This window comes from Oncorhynchus clarkii, chromosome 21 (genome assembly GCF_045791955.1).
Source record: "Oncorhynchus clarkii lewisi isolate Uvic-CL-2024 chromosome 21, UVic_Ocla_1.0, whole genome shotgun sequence".
Classification (NCBI taxonomy): Eukaryota; Metazoa; Chordata; class Actinopteri; order Salmoniformes; family Salmonidae; genus Oncorhynchus; species Oncorhynchus clarkii.
Window position 1 is genome coordinate 52,947,545 of NC_092167.1, and position 10,259 is coordinate 52,957,803.

General features: G+C 45.9%; 1 protein-coding gene across 3 annotated transcripts in view; it reads left to right on the top strand.

Annotated features, from left to right (window-relative positions):
* Nucleotides 1–8,419, top strand: part of LOC139379137 (2-acylglycerol O-acyltransferase 1-like) — a 35,060-nt gene extending 26,641 nt beyond the window's left edge. Inside the window, exons 5-6 of one of the 3 annotated variants that reach the window (XM_071121968.1) lie at nt 2,809–3,008; nt 4,819–8,419. In XM_071121968.1, the coding sequence (XP_070978069.1) occupies nt 2,809–3,008; nt 4,819–4,985 (367 nt within the window). In that variant the 3' untranslated portion in view covers nt 4,986–8,419. The remainder of the gene's footprint in view (nt 1–2,808; nt 3,009–4,818) is intronic. The other 2 variants (XM_071121970.1, XM_071121969.1) reach the window with 2 other exon arrangements.
* The last annotated feature ends 1,840 nt before the right edge of the window (nt 8,420–10,259 follow it).

A 10,259-nucleotide genomic window follows, 5' to 3' on the forward strand; every position in this document is an offset into this window, starting at 1 on the left:
AGTCCTGTTTGGGCCAAGAAACACGAGCAATGGAAATTAGATCGGTGGAAATCTGTCCTTTTGGTCTGAGTCCAAATTTGAGATTTTTGGTTCCAAACCCGCCGCGTCTTTTTGAGACGCAGAGTAGGTGAACGGATGATCTCCGCATGTGTAGTTCCCACCGTGAAGCATGGAGGAGGAGGTGTGAGGGTGTGTAGTTCCCACCGTGAAGCATGGAGGAGGAGGTGTGAGGGTGTGTAGTTCCCACCGTGAAGCATGGAGGAGGAGGTGTGAGGGTGTGTAGTTCCCACCGTGAAGCATGGAGGAGGAGGTGTGAGGGTGTGTAGTTCCCACCGTGAAGCATGGAGGAGGAGGTGTGAGGGTGCTTTGCTTGTGACACCGTTGGTGATTTATTTAGAATTCACAGCACAATTAACCAGCATGGCTACCACAGCATTCTGCAGCGACACGCCATCCCATCTGGTTTGAGCTTTGTGGGACTATCATTTATTTTTCAACAGGACAATGACCCAACACACCTCAAGGCTGTGTAAGGGCTAATTGACCAATAAGAAGAGTGATGGAGTGCTGCATCAGATGACCTTGCCTCCACAATCACCCGACCTAAACCCAGTTGAGATGGTTTGATGAGTTGGACCGCAGAGTGAAGGAAAAGCAGCCAACTCCGTAGCTGATGTGAACCAGACCGTTAAACATGTCAACATTCACAAGGCCACGGGCCAGACGGATTACCAGGACGTGTAGTCAGAGCATGCGCAGACCAACTGGAAAATGTCTTTACTGACTTTTTCAACCTGTCCCTGACCGAGTCTGTAATACCTACATGTTTCAAGCAGACCACCATTTTCCCTGTGCCCAATAAAGCAAAAGTAACCTGTCTAAATGACTACTGCCCCGTATCACTCACCTCTGTCGCAATGAAGTCACTTGAAACCGTGGTCAATCAACACCATCATTCCAAAAACCCTAGACCCACTCCAATTCGCATACTGCCCCAACAGATCCACAGGTGACACAATCTGAAATGCACTCCACACTACCCTTTCCCACCTGGACAAAAGGAACACATATGTGAGAATACTGTTCATTTGGGTGGCGCAGCGTCCAAAGGCACTGCCTCTCAGTGCTAGAGGCGTCACTACAGACCCTGGTTCAATTTCAGGCTGTATCACAACCGGTCGTGATTGGGAGTCCCATAGGGCGGCGCACAATTGAACCAGCGTCGTTCGGGTTTTGCCGGGGTAGGCCGTCATTGTATATAAGAATTTGTTCTTAACTGACTTTTCTAGTTAAATAAAAATAGCATAGTGCTCACAAAGCTCATCACCAAGCTAAGGACCCTGGGACTAAACACCTTCACCTGGATCTTGGACTTCTTGACGGGCCACACCCAGGTGGTAAGGGTAGGCAACAACACATCTACCACGCTGATCCTCAACACCGGTGCCCTTGAAGGGCACCGGTGTTGAGGATCAGCGTGGTAGATGTATGCTTAGTCCCCTCCTGTACTCCCTGTTCACCCACAATTGCGTAGCCAAACACAAATCCAACACCCTCATCAAGTTTGTTGACGGCACAACGGTGGTAGGCCTGATCACGACAACGATGAGACAGCCTATAGGGAGGAGGTCAGAGACCTGGCAGTGTGGTGCCAGGACAACAACCTTTCTCTCAACGTGAGCAAGACAAAGGAGCTGATCGTGGACTACAGGAAAAGGAGGGCCGAAAATGACCAACAAAGGGCACGATAACGCCTATTCAGGAGACTGAAAAGATTTGTTATGGGTCCCCAGTTCCTCAAAGTTCTACAGCTGCACCATTGAGAGCATCCTGACCATTTGCATCACCGCCTGGTATGGCAACTGCTCGGCATCCGACCTTATAGCACTACAGAGGGTAGTGCGTACGACCCAGTACATCACTGCCAAGATAATACATCCACCAAGCCTCCTGCCATCCAGGACCTCTATATTAGCCACTCAAGTCATAGACTATCTGCTATCGCGCGGTTCCAGAGCACCAAGTCTAGGTCCAAATAGCTTCTACCTCATAAGACTGCTGCTGAACAATTAATTAAATGGCCACCTGGACTTTTTACATAGACCCCCCTTTGTTTTTACACTGCTGCTACTCGCTGCTTATTATCTATTCATGGTCACTTTACCCCTACCTACATGTACATATTACCTTAATAATTACCTCGACTAACCTGTATCCTGGCACATTGACTCAGCACCGGTACCCCCTGTATATAGCCTCGATATTGTAATTTTTACTGTGATATTTTATTTATTTTTAAGGGCTTGGAAGTAAGCATTTCACAGTACGTTCTACACAAGTTATATTTGGCGCAAGTGACAAATAAACATTTTATTTGATTTTTAAAGGCTCTGCACTGGCTGCCTGTGAGTTTAAGATTATTCCATTGGTTTTTAAATCAATCCATGATTGTGCACCCCCAGACATGCTTTAAGTTATGTACCCAGTAGGTCCCTCAGGTCCTCTGGCCTTTTAACTATCCCAAAGCCTAGGACCAAGAGGCATGGAGAGACAGCCTTTAGCTACTATGCCCCCATCCTCTGCAATAGCCTGCCAGAGAACCTGAGGGGCCCTAACTGGGGACATTTTTAAAAGAGATCTTAAAACCTTTCTAGCTTTGATTTTGACTTTTATTCATTCAGCTTTAATTGTTATTCTTTAGTTTTTGATCCTCATACGTTTGTTGTGTAGTATTGCAAGTTTTTTATTTGTTTTTTCCTGTGAAGCGCATTGCGTTGAATCCATGCCTGAAATGTACTGTATCTATAGGGCTCAGTTAGTACCTGTGTTCTCCTTTGGGGAGAATGAGCTCTTCGACCAGATGACCAACCCTACCGGCTCGCCGCTCCGCTGGCTACAGGACCACCTGCAAAGGCTCATGGGAGTGGCACTGCCGCTGTTCACCGGGAGAGGAGTGTTCCAGTACAGCTTTGGTCTACTGCCCTACAGACAGCCCATACACACTGTTGGTATGAGACACACACACACTTTCTCCCCTATCTCGCCAGTGAGTATTTGTATTTATTATGGATCCCCATTAGTTCCTGCCAAGGCAGCAGCTACTCTTCCTGGGGTTTATTATGGATCCCCATTAGTTCCTGCCAAGGCAGCAGCTACTCTTCCTGGGGTTTATTATGGATCCCCATTAGTTCCTGCCAAGGCAGCAGCTACTCTTCCTGGGGTTTATTATGGATCCCCATTAGTTCCAGCCAAGGCAGCAGCTACTCTTCCTGGGGTTTATTATGGATCCCCATTAGTTCCTGCCAAGGCAGCAGCTACTCTTCCTGGGGTTTATTATGGATCCCCATTAGTTCCTGCCAAGGCAGCAGCTACTCTTCCTGGGGTTTATTATGGATCCCCATTAGTTCCAGCCAAGGCAGCAGCTACTCTTCCTGGGGTTTATTATGGATCCCCATTAGTTCCTGCCAAGGCAGCAGCTACTCTTCCTGGGGTTTATTATGGACCCCCATTAGTTCCTGCCAGGGCAGCAGCTACTCTTCTTGGGGTCCAAAAAGATTAAAGCACTTATATTACATATAAAACTAAATATAAAACTGTACATCATATAAAATTATTACACCACTACATATCTACAATACAAAATGTTTAATACCACCACATAACAATATCACAATGTATGCATGTGTCTGTGCCATTGTGATTCTCTTCACAGTCCCCGTTGTTCCATTATGTGTATTTTTACCAGTTTTTAAAAAATCTGATACTCCTAGAGTTTCATGTAGTCATGGCTCTATGTAGCACTGTGTACCTCCCATAGTCTGTTCTGGACTTGAGGACTGTGAAGAGACTTCTGGTGGCTTGTCTTGTGGGGTAGGCATGGGTGTCCGAGATGTGTGCAAGTATCTTGCAAAAACAAGTAGTGATGAAGTTGATTTCTCCTCCTCTTTGAGCCATGAGAGATTGACATGCATGTCATTAACGTTAGCTCTCCGTGTGCTTTTAAAGGCCAGCATTGCTGCCCTGTTCTGAGACAACTGCAATTTTCCCAAGTCCATCTTTGTGGCACCTGACCATCCCAGTGGGTTATAGAGAGAGAAATATGGATGAAACCTCTTCCTCTCTACCCCCTCCCTCTCTCTCCAGTGGGTAGGCCTATTCCAGTGGTCCAGACCCCCCCCTCTCTCTCTCTCCAGTGGGTAGGCCTATTCCAGTGGTCCAGACCCCCCCCCCCCCCCTCTCTCTCTCTCTCTCCAGTGGGTAGACCTATTCCAGTGGTCCAGACCCCCCCCCCCCCCCCCCTCTCTCTCTCTCCAGTGGGTAGGCCTATTCCAGTGGTCCAGACCCCCCTCTCTCTCTCTCTCTCCAGTGGGTAGGCCTATTCCAGTGGTCCAGACCCCCCCCCCCCCTCTCTCTCTCTCCAGTGGGTAGGCCTATTCCAGTGGTCCAGACCCCCCCCCCCCCTCTCTCTCTCTCCAGTGGGTAGGCCTATTCAGTGGTCCAGACCCCCCCCTCTCTCTCTCTCTCTCTCTCTCCAGTGGGTAGGCCTATTTCAGTGGTGCAGACCCCCCCCCCCCTCTCATCTCTCTCTCTCTCTCCAGTGGGTAGGCCTATTCAGTGGTCCAGACCCCCCTCTGTCTCTCTCTCTCTCCAGTGGGTAGGCCTATTCCAGTGGTCCAGACCCCCTCTGTCTCTCTCTCTCTCCAGTGGGTAGGCCTATTCCAGTGGTCCAGACCCCCCTCTGTCTCTCTCTCTCTCCAGTGGGTAGGCCTATTCCAGTGGTCCAGACCCCCTCTCATCTCTCTCTCTCTCTCTCTCCAGTGGGTAGGCCTATTCCAGTGATCCAGACCCCCCCCCCCCCTCTCTCTCTCTCTCCAGTGGGTAGGCCTATTCCAGTGATCCAGACCCCCCCCCCCCTCTCTCTCTCTCTCCAGTGGGTAGGCCTATTCCAGTGGTCCAGACCCCCTCTCCCACTAAGGATGATATAGACGGTCTCCATTCTCTCTACCTGGAGGGCCTCACTACGGTGTTTGAAGACAACAAGGAGAACTACGGCATTGCACCAGACAAACACCTCCACTTCATCTAGACACACATCTGTGTGAAGAGTTGTTCACACGTATAATCAGAAAAAAATAAGATTTACAGATTAACCCAAAGATGCTGCAACACCTTCTAGGTCAGAGTTCTAGCTTTTTTTTCTACTGTTATTGACTTGTTTATTGTTTACTCCATGTGTAACTCTGTGTTGTTGTCTGTTCACACTGCTATACTTTATCTTGGCCAGGTCGCAGTTGTAAATGAGAACTTGTTCTCAACTAGCCTACCTGGTTAAATAAAGGTGAAATAAAATGTAAAAAAATAGCTGGAGGTTAGGGTTCTGTAGAGTTTTATAAAACATCACAATACATTGCAGAGCGTTCAATTTGCCTGCTGTGGGGCAAGGAGACCCTCAGCTCTGCTAAAACCACTGACAACTGCGTGCCATTTTCAAGGAATTGTTAAATAAATGTTGTAATATCAGCATCTCTTGAAGAGCTTAGTCAGAACAACAAATGTCAGATTATTCCATGCAAAACGATTGCACACATGTAGCTCTATCATCAGAGTTATACAGCAAGTAACTGCATGCTTTCATGATCAGTAAACATCAATGATCATGTCATTTCAGATACGGGAGGGTAGCCTATCTATGTCTCAATATTGGCATCCGTTTATTGGATATTTGAGTGATATGAAATACACTGAACAAAAATATCATTGCAACATGTAAAGTGTTGGTTTCATGAGCTAAAATAAAAGATCCCAGAAATGTTCCATACAAACAAAAAGATTATTTCTCAAATGTTGTGGACAAATTTGTTTACCTCCCTGCTAGTGAGTGTTTTTCATTTGCCACGATAATCCATCCACCTGTCAGGTGTGGCATATCAAGAAACGGATTAAACGCCAATTACACAAGTAAAATGGCAGCGGAAGAAATGGCAGCCTTTTTACGGTGCCTAACCAATTGTGCTGTTATGTGGGGGTTTTTCACGTCATTTGTGACTTATTTTGTACATAATGTTTCTGCCACCATATTTTACGGCAATAAAAGAGCTTCTGGATATCAGGACAGCGATCACTCACCTTGGATTAGACTAATATTTTTTCTTCAACAAGCAGGATGCACAGGATGTACTTCAGACACCCGACAAGGCCAACATCCCTGTTATTTGCAAGAGGAAGAGACGCAGATACAGAGGACACAGAGCAGCGTCACTCGTAAGGATCCGCAGACGGCGAGTGGGAAAGCTGCCGTTAGCGTCAATATTACTTGCCAATGTGCAATCTTGGACAATAAATTAGACGAGGTACGATCGCGAATATCCTACCAACGGGACATCAGAAACTGTAACATCTTATGTTTCACAGAATCATGGCTGAATAATGACATGGATATTGAGCTAGCGGGTTACACGCTGCACCGGCTAGATAGACCAGCACACTTCGGTAAAATGAGGGGGTGCGGTCTGTGCATATATGTAAACAACAGCTGGTGCACGAAATCTAAGGAAGTCTCTAGATTTTGCTCGCCTGAAGTAGAGTATCTTATGATAAGCTGTAGACCACACTATTTGCCTAGAGAATTTTCATCCATAATTTTTGTGGCTGTTTATTTACCACCACAGATGGATGCTGGCACTAAGACCGCCCTCAGTCAGCTGTATAAGGAAATAAACAAACAGGAAACCGCTCACCCAGAGGTGGCGCTCCTAGTGGCCAGAGACTTTAATGCAGGGAAACTTAAATCAGTCTTACCAAATTTCTATCAAAATGTTAAATGGGCAACCAGAGGGGGAAAAAATCTAGAATTTTAACCAGGTAGGCAGTTTGAGAACATGTTCTCATTTAAAACTGGGACCTGGCCAAGATAAAGCAAAGCAGTGCGACACAAACAATAACACAGAGTTACACATGGGATAAACAAATGTACAGTCAATTACACACTAGAAAATGTGCCTTGTTAAACGTTAATTTGTGGAATTTCTTTCCTTCTTATTGCATTTGAGGCAGTTGTGTTAGGACAAGATAGGGGTGGTATACAGAAGATAGCCCTTTTTGGTAAACAACAAAGTCCATATTAAGGCAAGAACAGCTCAAATAAGCAAAGAGAAACGACAGTCCATCATTAATTTAAGACATGAAGGTCAGTCAATGTGTAAAATTTGAAAGTTTCTTCAAGTTCAGTCACAAAAACCATCAAGCGCTATGATGAAACTGGCTCTCATGAGGACCGCCACAGGAAAGGAAGACCCAGAGGTCATTAGAGTTACCAGCCTCAGAAATTGACTGTGTGAATCAGGCCTTCATGGTCAAATTGCTGCAAAAATCCACCACTAAAGAACACCAATAAGAAGTGTCACGTCTACTCCTGCTCCTCCCCTTCGGCATTCAACGTCTCTGGTACACCACTGGTCCTGGGATCCATCATTACGCACACCTGGCATCAATCATTACGCGCACCTGCATGTCATCATGAGGCTCACCTGGACTCCATTACCTCACCTATTACCGCCCCTATTTCTGGCACTCCCTTAGGTTCTTTCCCCAGTCAGTATTGGTCCTGTGTTTATGCAAAGACGCTAATGTTATCTCGTTCCATGTTTGTTGTTTTATTCAACGTTTCACCTGCTTCTCAACATACAGCATCATCATTGGGCCAATAAACAGAGTAATGTAAATTAGACCGGTGGAAATGTGTCCTTTGGTCTGGAGTCCAAATTGGAGATTTTCGGTTTCAACCTCCGTATCTTTGTGAGATGCGGTGTAGGTCAACAGATGGTCTCCGCATATGTATTTCCCACCGTAAAGCATGGAGGAGGAGGTGTGATGGTGCTTTGCTGGTGACACTGTCTGTGATTTATCTAGAATTCAAGGCACAATTAACCAGCATGGCTACCACAGAATTCTGCAGCGACACGCCATCCCATCTGGTTTGGGCTCATATGTTCTTCCACAGGACAATGACCCAACACACCTCCAGGCTGTGTAAGGGCTGTTTTACTAAGGAGAGTGATGGAGTGCTGCATCAGATGACCTAGCCTCCACAATCACCTGACCTCAACCAAATCGAGATGGTTTGGGATGAGTCGGACCGCAGAGTGAAGGAAAAGCAGCAAGTGCTCAGCATATGTGGGAACTCCCAAGACTTTTGGAAAAGCATTACATGTGAAGCTGGTTGAGTGCCAAGAGTGTGCAAAGCTTTCATTAAGGCAAAATGTGGCTACTTTGAAGAATATAAAATATATTTGGGTTTCTTTAACACTTTTTTTGGGGGGGGGGGGTTACTACATGATTCCATATGTGTTCATTACTTTTGATGTCTTCACTATTATTCTACAATGTAGAAAATAGTACAATAAAGAAACCCTGGAATGAGTACGTGTGTTCATACTTTGAATGGTACTGTATCTACAATACAAAATGTATAATACCACCATACAACAATGTGTGTGTTTGTACCTTTGAATGTCTTCACACACAGGTACAGACAGTATTCTACTGCTTGCATCAGTTACCTGATGTGGGATAGTGTTCCATGTAGTCATGGCTCTATGTAGTGCTGTGAGCCTCCCATAATCTGTTCTGGCTTGGATTGTGAAGAGACCTCTGGTGGCTTGTCTTGTGGGGTAGGCATGGGTTTCTGAGATGTGTGCAAGTATTTTAAACGGACAGCTTGGTACATTCAGCTTGTCAACCAACACCTCTTACAAAAACAAGTAGTGATGAAGTTGATCTCTCCTCCTCTTTGAGCCATGAGAGATTGACATGCATGTCATTAACGTTAGCTCTCCGTGTGCTTTTAAAGGTCAGCATTGCTGCCCTGTTCTGAGACAACTGCAATTTTCCCAAGTCCATCTTTGTGGCACCTGACCACACAACTGAACAGTAGTCCGTCCAGGTGCAAAAACACTTTCTCATGTTAAATACTGTTGACGTAATATGGCTGGCTACAGGTTCATCTGCCTCACCTAAAGCCCATTCTGGTGGGAAGCTGCTATAGACCAAGTGCTAACAGTCAGTATCTGGATAATATGTGTGAAATGCTTGATAATGTATGTATCAACAGAGAAGTATATTTTCTGGGTGATTTAAATATTGACAAGCTGCCCACTCAAGAAAAAGCTTCAAACTGTAACCAGTACCTGCAACCTGGTTCAGGTTATCAGTCAACCTACCAGGGTAGTTACAAACAGCACAGGAATGAAATCATCAATATGTATTGATCACATCTTTACTAATGCTTCAGAAATGTGCTTTAAAGCGGTATCCAAATCCATCGGATGTAGTGATCACAATAAAATAGCCATATCTAGGAAAACCAAAGTTCCAAAGGCTGGGACTACTATAGTCTATAAGAGGTCATACAAGAGGTTCTGTAGTGATTCATATGTTGATGTAAATCATATTTGTTGGTCTGTGGTGTGTAATGAGGAGCAAACAGACGCCCCACTTGAAATTGCTTATTCCAGGTACTAATAAGCACACACCCATTGTGTTTGACCAGATACAATGCTATTACACAGTGAACAAACTGACGTTCAGCACGCTTATAGGGAAGGACACTCAACAAGCACAGCACTTATACAAATTACCCATGATTGGCAGAGAGAAATTGATAATAAAATGATTGTGGGTGCTGTCTTGTTAGACTTACAGTGCAGGTTTGACATTATTGATCGTAGTCTGCTGCTGGAAAACGTATGTCTTATGACTTTACACCCCCTGCTATAATGTGGATAAAGAGTTACCTGTCTAACAGAACACAGAGGGTGTTCTTCAATGGAAGCCTCTCAAATATAATCCAGGTAGAATCAGGATCTAGCAGCCTTTCGGTTACTGGCCCAACGTTCTAACCACTTGGCTACATGCCACCCCACACCTACTCCTGTTACCTGCTGCACTGCTGCTTGGAATCCACCTGGTGATCTGTTCACCATCTGCCCTGGTCTGTCTTTACCTGTCTGGTACAGGTACCCCCACTACACTCCACCCCTCTCTGTTCACCGTCTGCCCTAGTCTGTCTCCCCCTGTCTGGTACAGGTACCCCCACTACACTCCACCTCTCTCTGTTCACCATCTGCCCTGGTCTGTCTCCCCCTGTCTGGTACAGGTACCCCCACTACACTCCACCTCTCTCTGTTCACCGTCTGCCCTGACCTGTCTCCCCCTGTCTGGTACAGGTACCCCCACTACACTCCACCCCTCTCTGTTCACTG